This window comes from Meles meles, chromosome 4 (assembly GCF_922984935.1).
Source record: "Meles meles chromosome 4, mMelMel3.1 paternal haplotype, whole genome shotgun sequence".
Lineage (NCBI taxonomy): Eukaryota > Metazoa > Chordata > Mammalia > Carnivora > Mustelidae > Meles > Meles meles.
The window spans coordinates 9,599,686-9,612,572 of NC_060069.1; the positions used below are offsets into that span (position 1 = coordinate 9,599,686).

The window sequence follows — 12,887 nt, forward strand, 5'->3', positions numbered from 1 at the left end:
AATGTTGTTATGGGTGGCAGATTTACCAGCGTGACAGGGCTAACAGGAAAAGAGGAAGTAGAGAGAGCGTCTGAGAGGAGAGCTATCTAAATGACTTGACCTGGAAATTTAGATCTTACAGTTTCTGAAGTTCCCTACCTGTCTATTACCTCCTCCTACTCCAATGTCAGGCCCATCTTCAGCCCTCTGATGAATCCTTGCCAAACTTCTCAACTCACACTCCTGGGTCCTATGTTCATGTCTGCAGTTGTAAAGGGAAAACTCAACTTGATATTATTTTATTCAGCAGAGCAGTTGAGCTCCATTTGTCTTAACCTCTTCCATTTTGATTTATTTTAATACAATCTCCTTCATAACCAAAGGACTTATTAATATGTTTTCCAAGAAGAAGAATTATCTACCATAGCCTTCACACTGAAAGAGAAAGCAAAAGTTGATAAATTTGTTTTTCTTCAAGTGAATTGGGGTAAATCCAAGGGGGAGACGAATCTTGAGAGACTATAGACTCTGAGAAACAAACTAAGGGTTTTGGAAGGGAGGGGGTGTGGGGAGATGGGTGAGCTTGGTGGTGGGTAATGAGGAGAGCACGTATTGCATGGAGCACTGGGTGTGGTGCATAGACAATAAATCTTGGAACACTGAAAAAATAAAAAATTTTTTTTTAAAAAGATGCCGTCAAAATGAGGCACCTGGGTGACTCAGTTCGTTAAGTGTCTGTCTTAGGCTCAGGTCATAATCTCAGGGTCCTGGGATCGAGCCCCACCCCTGTTGGGCTCCCTCCTTAATGGTGAGTCTGCTTCTCCCTTTCCCTCTGCCCCTCCCCACTGCTCATGCTTATGCTCTCTCTCTCTCAAATAAAGAAAGAAATTTTTTAAAAAATTAAATTATATTAAAAACTTAATTAAAAAAAAAAAACAACTATAGAAACCAAAGGCATAATATATCCCACATGCCACAATTGTGGAGTGTTCGGTTTTTGTTCCAGATCAGGCATCTCTCATCTGGTCTTCCGTACACTGCCTTCAGCTACTGTGGATTCATTCTTGATTTTTTTTTTTTTTTAAGAGATACTTTCTCTCCTCTTGCAGTGCATAGTATGGGACTGGGACTCCAATGGCAAACATGACTTCATTGGAGAATTCACGTCCACATTCAAGGAGATGAGAGGAGCAATGGAAGGGAAACAGGTAGGTGGTAAATCACACATGGTATTTCCCCCAGACACTTCTTTCTTGATGTATCCTTAGTACCCACTACACATGGAATACCTAGAGAAGAGGTATCAATATTTGATTAAATGTGACAAGTTGGAAGCATGATGGGATTTGAGTACCTAGATTCTACTACTAACCCAACCAAAGCAACTAGTGTGGGCTTGGAGATGACATTGCCCCAGTGTGGTACTATTTCTCCGTCAGTAAAACAGAGAGGTCAGATGAGAATATCTCTGATTTCCTTTAGCTGTGTAGCCTTGGACAAGTGACTTAACCTCTCTGTGCCTCAGTTTTCTCACTTAAAAATGAAGGTGATCAGTGTACCTACCTAATAGAATTTTGTGAAGATTAAATGAGATAATTCATGGTATGCACTGAGAGGAGTACCTAGCATGTAGTTAGTGCTTCCCAAATATCTGTTTATGATAATATTATTCTTTCTATGACTTGGTGACATTAATTACATATTTACTGCTTTGGAAAAATTATCGGATTCCTCCACATATTCATTACAGCCACGGGATTTTCTTTCGGCTCCACCATTTCACGCACACACTGGATACTGAGACATGGACCCAAACCCCAGCACATAACAGAGGCATATAGGGACTTCATCATGCCATACAGCAACCTAAATGTCTTCTTCATTTCTCTCAGGCACACATACATTCATGTATCTGTAAACTGATCAGTCATTTGTTGTCCTCTGGACCCTAACCAGGTAACTGCTGTTCTTACCTGTTCATTGTTCATCTACCCAATTTCTAGCCATGAAACCTGTTTCTCTTTGCCTGTGGGATTTCTCTGGTAACTGAAGCCCCTATTCTGCCTCTGCCCACAGCCAGGTGAAGTATGAGGGAAGGTGTAGCTCCTTTCAGGGAGCAGCCCTAAACACATAACTAATGGGGGGCGGGGGGTGGAGTGTAAATACCCCAGGTGTCTTGTCCCACAGGGCACAGAACTCTGAGTGTGTGTTCTATGCAGTTCCTAGAGTTCCCCAGCAGGAATCGGCCCTGGTTGCCCACAGTGGCAACTGACTGCAGACTTCTTTGGCAGTCTCTGATTCTCAATTCCCCACTCCTCAGTTGGTGCTTCCTGATATTACTTCCCAAATGAACTACTTAAGCTTAACTCCTTGCCTCAGGGGATCTCAAAACCAAAATACCTAACCTTCTTACTCTGGGGCCCACTGTCCCCATGGAACAGAAAAGTGTGACAGCTGAGTGTTCAATGGCTTTGGAAAGGTCTTTCCCTTAGAGATAAGGTCCTATACCTGGCCTGGTCAGAAGTGCTGATTACAGAGGATGTCACAACTCATTTTCCATGTCTCTTCTTTCAGATATAAATAAGGTCAAGATATACCTAGACGGGATGGGAATAAATTAACATTCTTTAGAACTGGAAGCTTAATCTGAACCAGACCATTTGTCAAGTACTTATATTTGGTCTAGAAAATCAAGGGCAACTTGCCACATAGTTCCCACAAAACCTGTTGTATATGCTCTGTTTAATATCCAGGATTCCAAGCAACTTGTGAAACATGCGAACCTTTGCATACCAGCAGGCATGCAAAGGTTCAGGGCCACAGTAAAAACAAGAACTAAATTGAGGGGCTGGGTATCTCTGTCAGTTAAGTGTCTGCCTTCCATTCAGGTCATGATCCCAGGAATTTGACCACATCTCCTGTGGTCCTAGGATTGAGCCCTGAGTCAGACTCCCTGCCACTCTCTTCTGCTCTCGCTCTCTCAAATAAATAAATAAAATCTTTAAAAAAACAAAACAAAACAAAAAACCAACACTAAATTATAAATGAAGTCACACCCAGTATAACAAGATAGTCAGAGAAGTTGTTGCTCTGTTGAGCCAGGCCTAACTGAACTAATAAATCAATGAATTATCAATACCATGGATTAGAGTTCTAAAAAGTTTCACGAAGTTGTGTCTGTTCTCTTCTACAAGTAAAAATAGCCACATCAATAAATGTAGGAAACATTTCCTCTTTAGGTTCCTAAGAGGGTAGAATAAGTAAAATTATAGCATATATAATAGTTGAAGAAACCGAAGTCTAATGCTTCCAAACAAGCAAGAATGAATCTTCAAGTCCCACTGAGGAAATTAATCATATGCTATATACTCTTCTGTATCATCGAGATACCAGAAAGATTTTATTTCGTTCAGTCACTCAGCCCCACTGGGGCGCATTTGCACTGTAGGAGATATTCTCTTGTGTATCGATTCTACTGGTACTTATTACAGGACACCTACTAAGAGCCAAGCTCTACTTGTGTCATGACTGCACATCAGAGTAAAATACAAACATGAATCAAATAAACAAAAAACAAAAATGTCATTGTTTGTGACACTGAAAAGGGTATGTAGTATAAAGGTGTGGTACTGGAAGGATAATCTGAAAAGGCAGCATTTAAGTTGAAGTCCCTTAAAGACGAAAAGAAGCCAGCCGTGTAACAAGCAAGGGAAAAGCATGCAGGCTGAGGGAATAGCATTACCAAGTCCTGAGTGAAGAAAGAACTCAGTGTGATTAAGGATGTGGAAGAGACTAGTCAATCTGGAGCAGAGAGGGTGGATGAGAAGTGGTCAAAGACAGAAGCAGGGACCAGGAAAAGCACATTCTAATAGCTTGGAGAAAGGAGTTTGGATTTTCTTCTAAATGTGGTAAGAACTATACAGCTTTGTGCTCACCAGGACAGGAACCACTAGCTACGTGTGAGTGTTTTAGTCTTACTTTTAATTAATGAAAATTAAGTTTCAATTTCGATTTCTCAACCACACTAGCCACACTCTAAGTACTCCATAACCGCATGTGGCTTGTGGCTTCAATTTGGTTGGTACAGATGTAGAATATTTCTATCATTGCAGAAAGTTCTACCGGACAGTGGTGCAGAGAGGTCCAAGCTAGAGAATGGCATGACTGGTTTTAACTTTTAAAAATGACTCTGACCACTGTGTAGATAATTCATTATAGAGAGAGAAGATGGTGAAAGCAGATCTGTCAGGAGGCTACTATTGAAGGCAAGAGAAGAGGTGATAATGATTTAGGCTCAAAAAGTGATGTTGGAGGTGGAGATGGGTTTTAAGATGAGTTTTAGAGACAGGAGCTATAAGATGTGTTGAGGGTTTGTATATGAGGGGGATAGATGAGTAAACATTGGTGCCATTTCTGAGTAAGGAAGTCTTATTTCAGGGAGGTCCAGTTTGTGAGGAAAGTTCAAGAATGGGGTTTGGAAAACTGGAGGGGAGGTCTACCTGTAGATGTATTTTGGAGCCATCAACAAACAGGTAGTTAATGTCAAGAGAATGGAGAATAGAGAGAGAAGATAGAGGCTGGAACCTTAGTCCTTACTAAGGAAACTTAGTAAGAAGAAACAGAGATGAAAAGAGGAGCCGTCCTCTTTTAAGCCCCTTCCTGTGAGAGTCATAGTTCTGTAGGATAAATTCTTGATTAACTTGGGTTAATTCTCAGAAGGCCTTCATGAATAGCCTTACTCTGAGGTGACCAAAAAGGAAATTTGCAAGAACAAAAAGGAGAGCCCCTCCAAGACCTTTCTAGAGGAAGCACTATGTTAATAGGCCAGGCTTTGGCGTGAGACTGATGTGGTGAATCCCAGCTCCACCAGTTACCACCATAAGACCTGAGCCTCATCTTTCATCTCTAAGAGGGAGTTGTGGGAGAGTTCAGGGGGATTGTAGATGTAAAGCAAATAACCTATAATAACATGAAAACTTTATTCCAAGACAGATACAAAATACTCAGACCTGGTTCATCAGTACCCCCTTCCTGCCCAACAGCCGTAAAAGCCCCCAAGTACCTGCAGGTTCTGATTCAGCTTCCTTGGAGCCCTTGTCTGGCTGCACCAACCCATCCTCCACTACAGGTCTGCCTTAGCCTAAGATGGAAATAAGGAGACTTTCCATGAATTATCATTATAATTCTTAAGATAACTTGAAATCTAACTCATTCAAATTTTCATCAGTTATGTCCTTCTTGACTGAAGAAATTGATGTTAATAGAAATTATTGAAAATGACAAAGGAATCATCACAGCTAATTTTGGATCTTTTCTTTCCAATTGTAAGGGAAATCCCTACACTACTTGTTCATACTGTGACATTAGAGGAAGTTTTGGGGAAAAGGCAATTTCAGTTTTGATGGATTTGAGAGGAACTTGGAGTGCTTTGTCTGAAAATACTAGATCTACTTTGAGACAAGCTGTAACTCTTGTATCAAGCACTATGAGAGCTTGGAGAGCAAATGAGAAGAGAACCTAAGAGAGGGAAGAAAGACAACCATGATCATGATGGAAAGATGAGACCTTAAAAAAACAAACAAATAAACAAATAAGGTTTGAGATGTCTTGATTTCAGATTCAATTTGACTCTCTTTCTTCCTGTCCTCTCCTCCCACACTCCTTCCCTCCTTCCTTTCCTCCCTCTCTCCCTTCCTAACTTCCTTCCTTCCTCTTTTTCATTCCTTCCTCTTATAGAAAGAGTTTTAGAGGACCTTTGGCCAGTACAGGATTCCTTTCTTCCCAAACCTTATGTGGTTGCCCAGCCCCTACTGGAACTTCCCCAGTATTGAGAAACTACTGTTCTCAGTTATCTGTTGCTGAGGAACAAATTACCCCAAAATTTCCTGGCCAAAAACAACAATCGTTATTCACTCACAGTTCCCTGTGTTGGCAGTTTAATCTGAGTTCACCTGGGGCAGCTCCTCTCTGTTCTCTATGTGATGCCAACTGAACTCACTCATGCATTTGTGCCTTGGCAACTCGGGCAGCTGGGACATTTCTCCGTGTACACTTTTGTTTTCCAGGAGATCAGCCTAAGCTTTTCTGCATGGTGGTAATAACACACCAGCAGCAGGAAGAAGGCATTTTTAGTCCTGTGCGCACTTCACTTTTGCTAATGTCCCATTGGCCAAAAGAAATCACAGGACTAAGCTCACTGTCATTGTGGGAGAGAGCTACAAAAATGCATGAACACTGAGAGAAATGGATCAGTGAAGGTCAAAGCTGTATCAGTCTACACCACTCACATCTGCCTCAGAAATTGCTTTATTTTGAGATATTCCTAATTGTCAGAGAGAATGGAAATTTGTCTCCTGAGTGGAAATCCAGGGATCTGGCTCCCATAGAATGGTGGGCAGGAGCATTCAGTGACTCTTGAATGTTTCACTTGTAGTTGATTTTGTCGCATGAAGTCTTGTAGGACGGAAAGATTAATATCTCTTCCCCTAGACATTCCCTTATTTCCCAGCTACCTCCTCAGTTCCAGCCACTCCCACAGCTCTGATACTATCCCCTTTGGAGATCTATTGTGTCACCATTGTGTTATGTATCACTCCATTATTTTAGTTCTCAGTGAGGTTCTATGCAAACTCATCATTATTCCCACTGACTTCCTGTAGCCAACATTCAATGTCTCTCAGTGTTTTGACATTAAAAGCCAATTCCTAGACACTAAGGCTCAACACTCATGTTAGGAATGTGTCTACATATGTCTCCTTCCCTCTGTTGCAATTTAACCCTATTAGTAGAAAGCATTCACAAGTGCCAGGCACCATTTTAAATGTATGACATGGATTATTTATTAAGGCTTCACAATAATCCTGAGAGATACAATTATCAGCTCTATTTTACAGAGGAGATATCCAAGGCATAGAGGAATCAAATAATTTGCTAAGGGTTGCCTGGCTGGAAATTGTTGGGACCAGGATTCAAACCAGGCCATCCAATATCAGTCTCACTCATCCATGCCTCTGAACCATCCCCCATGATGCAAACGTTATCACACAGAGACCACTTGGTAGCCTTCAGACGCATCTGCTGCAGCATCTGGGGGCTTGGCCTCATCAAATGACTCCCCTTCTTCCTGTTGCAGGTGCAGTGGGAGTGCATCAACCCCAAGTACAAAGCCAAGAAGAAGAATTATAAGAACTCAGGCATTGTGATTTTGAATCAGTGCAAGGTATGTATGTAGTTCCTCTCAAGAAGTGCGAAGCTAGGGCTGTCTGGGAGGAAGAGCTTAGGTTGTATGGTCAGTGGGAGAGAATGTCAAGGAGGTGTGTTTTTTAAAATAGAAATCAGAAAGTCAATGTATTAATGGATGTGCAATGAGAAATGTAGGCATAGGTGGTCTTGGAGAAGTGGTGGCCTGATACCACCATCCCTTCCACAAAGACAGTCATACCCCCAAAGATGGGGAGTCCTGGTCACATGCCAGGCTCTTCTCTGTCCAGAAGAACATCAGAGAGAGATCCCCCAGAAGGGTAAGCCAGCATTTCCAGAGCCCCTACCTTATGCTCGTCACAGTGTTCAGTGTTTTCTAAGTGACATTTCACCCGTGGTGCAAAGGTCCATGAACACAAAGCTGTGGTGAAGATCACAGGGGTCTGGCCACTCCTCCCAGAAGGGCTCTGGATTCACAGAAAATCCTACATGCTAATAATCAAACCTCTGAAATCACATTTGAGAATAACCCTGGCCCCGGCTGAGTATTTACTATGTGAGAGTAACGATGATGAGTTCTGTCTAACTTGTATCCAAACCCTGAGATTTCCGCTGTCAACTGAGACCACGTAACTAGTCACACACATGGTAAGTTTAAGAGCTGAGATTTTAACCTATGCCTGTCTGACTCCACCATACAAGACTTAAATGCCAGCTAGCTTCTCTCTGTGTATATCAGGTTCCTTCTCTCCTGCCAGGCACTGCACATCCTCTCATAGCAAGAGCGAGAGGAAAGGAAAGACAGATGTGACCACCTCTTGAATCAGTCAGTGGGACTAGGGAACAGTGTATTGGAATTAGCCATCGGGATCATTGTATTAATTGTGACTTTTATTTTCTACAGTTTTTGATGCTTTAACATCTTGGAGCCTTGTGGACAGGTGTAGGGTCTGCGCCTCCAGGGTTAGCTAATTCCTGGAGAGAGCAAACAAGTTGTGAGCTTGGTTGTGAGCCTACCTTTGATATGCAGACCAAACAATCCAGAGCCTGTACCCCCAACCACCTCCTTTATGGAGCTCTCACATACGGAGCCACTATTCCTATGGCCCTGTAGCACCGTGGGTCCACACTTCAGATAATTAGAGACCGCCTCTATAGCCCAGAGCCACCAAAATTATTCAGACTCTCCAATCCTAAACCAGTTTAACTGCTTTCCCTGCCCCACTCATTCCTTACCCCGCCCCCACACAAAAACACAATAAAGACTTCAGCCAACACTTGCCCTTCGGTCTTTCTGCCTTCTGACGGACACTGGTGCTTCCCCGCGTGACCCTTGGGTGGCGTGACATACCTCCTATCCTCCGGGCGCTGTGAGTAATAAACTCTTCTTCCAGGGACACCTGGGTGGCTCAGTCAGTTAAGCATCTGCCTTAGGCTCAACCTGGGATGGAGCCCTGGCATCAGACTTCTCGCTCTGCGGGGAGCCTGCTTCTCCCTCTGCCTGCTGCTCTCCCTGCTTGTGCTCATTCTCTCTCTGACAAATAGATAAAATCTTAAAGGGAAAAAAAAATCCATATTAAAAAATAAACAAAGAAACTCTTCTCCCAAAGCCAGTTGTCTCTGATCATCTTACCTTACAGATCAAATCCCAGGTACATTCAAAACATCCTTGTGCCCAGGGAAGCAGGAAAAAAGATCTAGATGAACCACTTCAGTGGTTGTCTATCTCCTTTAGGTGGCTGTGTGCAAGTCTGTTTTGATCCTCCATGGATTCATCTTACAGTTTAGTGCTCAGGGGCTATGGTATTTCAGCTCATTCCCAAGTTCTTATTTCCTTGATGTACAGACAATAGTAGGGTATCCCAATCATCAAGCAAAGCATTACCGTAAGGAAGCCAGGAGCATGTGGTGTCTGGGTGGCTCAGTCAGTTAAGCATCTGCCTTCATCTCAGGTCATGATTGAGACCCACATTGGGGTGCCTGATCAGTGGGAAGCCTGCTTCTCCATCTCCCTCTGATCCTCCCCACCTGTTCGTGCTCTCACCCTTACTTGCATACTCTCTCTCCCTTAAAAAAGGGGGGGGGGGGGCGCAGGAACAGGCACTTTTCCAGGGGCCAAGTAAACATCAAGCCTGAGAAAAGTCTGCCAAGAGATGTGTCCTACCTGGAGGTGGTACCTAGAGACACACCAACATGGGATTTCATGGGTCAGTCTCAGAAGCTGCCCAGAACATCAGATAGAATCCGAGGATTGAGGGTCAAAAATCACAGGTACTGCCTGCCCAGGTACAAGGGGCCAGTCTGCCAGCTCCAGGACTACAGGGACCGTGTCTGGTTTTCTCATCACCATATTCCTAGCATCTAGTGCGTGATGGGGGCTCAGTAAATCCTTGTGTTAGATCCTCCAATAATGGGTCTGTGATCAAAGGAGCGAGACTGATACAAAGTGAAGGTCAAGCAAAGCTTTATTTCGCGCCAAGCATCGAAAATCAAACCGACTGGCCAGGACCATCTCTTACAAAAAGGCGACCCCTCTCTGCCTTACAGACTAACTTTTATAGAACAAAGGCCATGTGGTTGGGCCTGGCCACACACAGGTGGCCAATGAGATTGTAACACACAGAGAAAGCTGCACAGTCATGCTAGGTCACACACGGGTGGCCAATTGAATTACAATTTACCCTAGTAGATATTTGAACTAGCCTATCACCTTGGTCAGAATGGGCGCCCAAAAGGTGGGACCCACACTCCTTGGTAGCTAGGGAGACAGTATGCGTGCCCCACTGATTGGATGTCTCCACCTGGCCTGACCCGCCCTTGTATTCGAGCTTTGTTACCTGGGACTGGTTTCCCGGACTTGCTTTTAAGTAAGTTCCCTGAGAGGGGGGCAGGGTCCGTGTAAGTTTTACAGCATAAACAACAAAATCACTGCTTAACCAGATGGAATTGCTCTGGCTAAATAGACCCTTATACTTGTTCAATAAATAAGTGGATGAACATCCCCCAGAGTCAAGCAGCAGAATCATAAGGAAGCAGAAATGAAGCCCAGAAATCGGTAAGGCACACGAGAACACAGATGACTGTGGCTGGGCAGAAAGCAGGGACCATACTGACTTCCAGCACAGAGGTCCAAAAGATGGACTACGCAGTCCAGACAGCCATCATTGGAGTCCCACCTCCACCATCGACTGGGTAGGTGATCTCAGCCTCAGCACCCTCCTCCACAAAGTGGCACAGTCATAATGATAATACCATTTTCATAGGGTGATTCTAAGAATTAAATGAAATTATGGATGTGACGTCCCTGGCTTAGAGTTAGTGCTCATAAGTTCATTGTTCATGGCATGGCAGGAGTCTCACGAGTGGGAAACGGTCAGTAAAGGCCTTCTCAGATCATTGCCAAACCTGCAGCCACCAATCTAGATTACTTTTGGTATTAAGAATGTTACCCAGACTGGGACTTAGACATGGGGACCAAAATTGAAGCCAAGTGTAGTATCTCCCTGGAGGCTCCCGGAAGCAAGAGAAGGGAGCAGGAGGCATAGGTAGCTGCAGCCCTCACAGGGTCATCTGAATTAACCATTGCTTTTTCTCTCCTTTAAGATGCCAAAATCAATTGACCCCTCTTTTCCTTGCAGATCCCTGTCTGCTCTTTCTTCTAGGTTAGTAGCCTAACTCCAAAGATTACGCTTCCGCTCCATAAGGAAATAGATTGTGCTGTTACTAAAACAGTTTCCTTTCATCCTCCCATGCAGATCCACAAGATGCATTCTTTCTTGGACTACATCATGGGTGGCTGTCAAATCCAGTTTACAGTAAGTTGTTTCCATATTTGTTCATATTCAGGGACCAAGGTGTGGGGAATGGCACTGGGATGGGGGTGTGAGGAGACAAAAGTTTATTAAACCCTGGGTCAGCTTTGTTCAGATCTCATTGCTGGAATACTGTATGGTATCATGTTCTTGTTGTTGCTGTTGTTGTTGCTGTTGTTGTTTTTAAAGATTTTTTTATTTATTTACTTGAGAGAGAGAGAGAGACAGAGATAGCAACAGAGGTCAAGAGCAAGTGGGGAGGAGAGGGAGAAGTAGGCTCCCCACTGAGCAGGGAGCCCCACACCGGGCTCCATCACAGGACCCTGGGATCATGACCTGAGCCAAAAGCAGACGCTTAACTGACTGAGCCACCCAGGCACCCCGGTATCGTGTTTTTAAAGTGATATCATACTTCTGTTTTCTCCAGTGAGTATGGTTGTAAGGAAGTCATATCAGGAAATTCATGCCACTTATCCTCAAGTGGTTTGGGAACTCCTTGTGCTTCCCATTCTTCCAGTAACTACTTGAGGCATGGGACAGTGAGCATATTGCCAGATCCCATCATCTGATGAGCTGGATGACAAGGAGTAAACCATGCTGGTAAGTCCCACTGAGCCAAGGCAGATGCAGCCCAAACACAAGCACCAACACTAGATGGCCAGTGCCCAGAGGAAGCCATCCAAGTGGTTTGTCAGACAAGAAAGAGGTGCATTCCAAAATATTGGAGAACTAGTCTTTCAGAGTTGAGAGATGGAGTATCTAGACTCACTGGGTGGATGGGGGATCATTTCCTACATATACCTTATGAGCACCTGGGATTATACACTCCAAGTGTGTATTTGGGTGTGTAGGCTGGGTTTTTTTAAGATGCCTGGTAGACCAAGCTTATGAGTACATCTGCCCTAGAACAACTTACTTAATATTTGAAACCCTCCTAGTTTTGGGCTGATGTGACCTCCAGAAAGAACATCCCCAAATGGCCAGAGATAGAGCTGCTAAAACCTATGGGAAAGCCACATGGCAAACAAGAGAAACACAATCTGAAAAGCTTTTGTTCCTCATCTTATAGACATATAATCATGAATTTCAGCCCTGTTTAGCTCCTTCAAGTGGCTCAGTCATAGGAAGAAAGCAAGGCAGATGGTTTAATTTCTTTTGTCCAGGTTTAAGCCCAAGAGGGTAGACAGGACCACTGTATTTCTGGGAATTGGATGGTGGTACTCAAAGGACCAAAAGGGGGAGTTCCAAGAGGATGAGTTAAGGGGTTGTTTGATAGGCTAACCTCTCCTTAACTAGAAGCGTGTCCTCTACTCTAATCTCAGATGGGTCTGCATTTGTCCCCCCTAGACTTTGAGCATTGTTCATCTACTGCTCAATGGTTATGAGTTAGTTATAGAATTTGGTCATTTCTTTGAAGTCTAAGGCTCTCTGAAGATGCCCCTACCCAGCCCTCCCATGTGCACTGCATGTGGGTGCACACAGAGAGTAGCAGACATGTTCGTCGTGAGCACCACACCTAACACCAGCTGTCCTATGGGCTCCCTGTCATGTTGGATGTACACAAATGGGAATAGAGAAGCCAGCAATGTCATATAGGAGAGCTACCGGAAATAGTGTCTCACAATCTTAGGCAAAGGAGCCATTCAGGAAACTATTTATAGGTTTTCAAGGGAAAGCTCTATTGATTTGGATCTGTTTTAGAGTTTATAGATTCCATGCTGTTAAACAATGCCTTATTCAACCTCAGGGACTTACTCTGCCATTGGAGTTATGCGACAAGGAACCAGCCCCCATGCACACCAGAAATTTCACCCCACAGCATCCCCAGCTCCACGTCCATGGGCCTGCCTGACAGAGAAGGATGGCCCTTCCCTCCTTCGTCACTCCTGCTGATCC

The 12,887-nt window shown here is 43.9% G+C and overlaps 1 protein-coding gene across 2 annotated transcripts in view; it reads left to right on the forward strand.

Annotated features, from left to right (window-relative positions):
• The window catches only part of CPNE4 (copine 4), a 505,564-nt gene that overhangs the window by 459,432 nt on the left and 33,245 nt on the right, over nt 1–12,887 (forward strand). For both annotated transcript variants that reach the window (XM_046001314.1, XM_046001315.1), the window contains exons 8-10: nt 1,089–1,187; nt 7,112–7,198; nt 10,935–10,994. In XM_046001314.1, the coding sequence (XP_045857270.1) occupies nt 1,089–1,187; nt 7,112–7,198; nt 10,935–10,994 (246 nt within the window). The remainder of the gene's footprint in view (nt 1–1,088; nt 1,188–7,111; nt 7,199–10,934; nt 10,995–12,887) is intronic.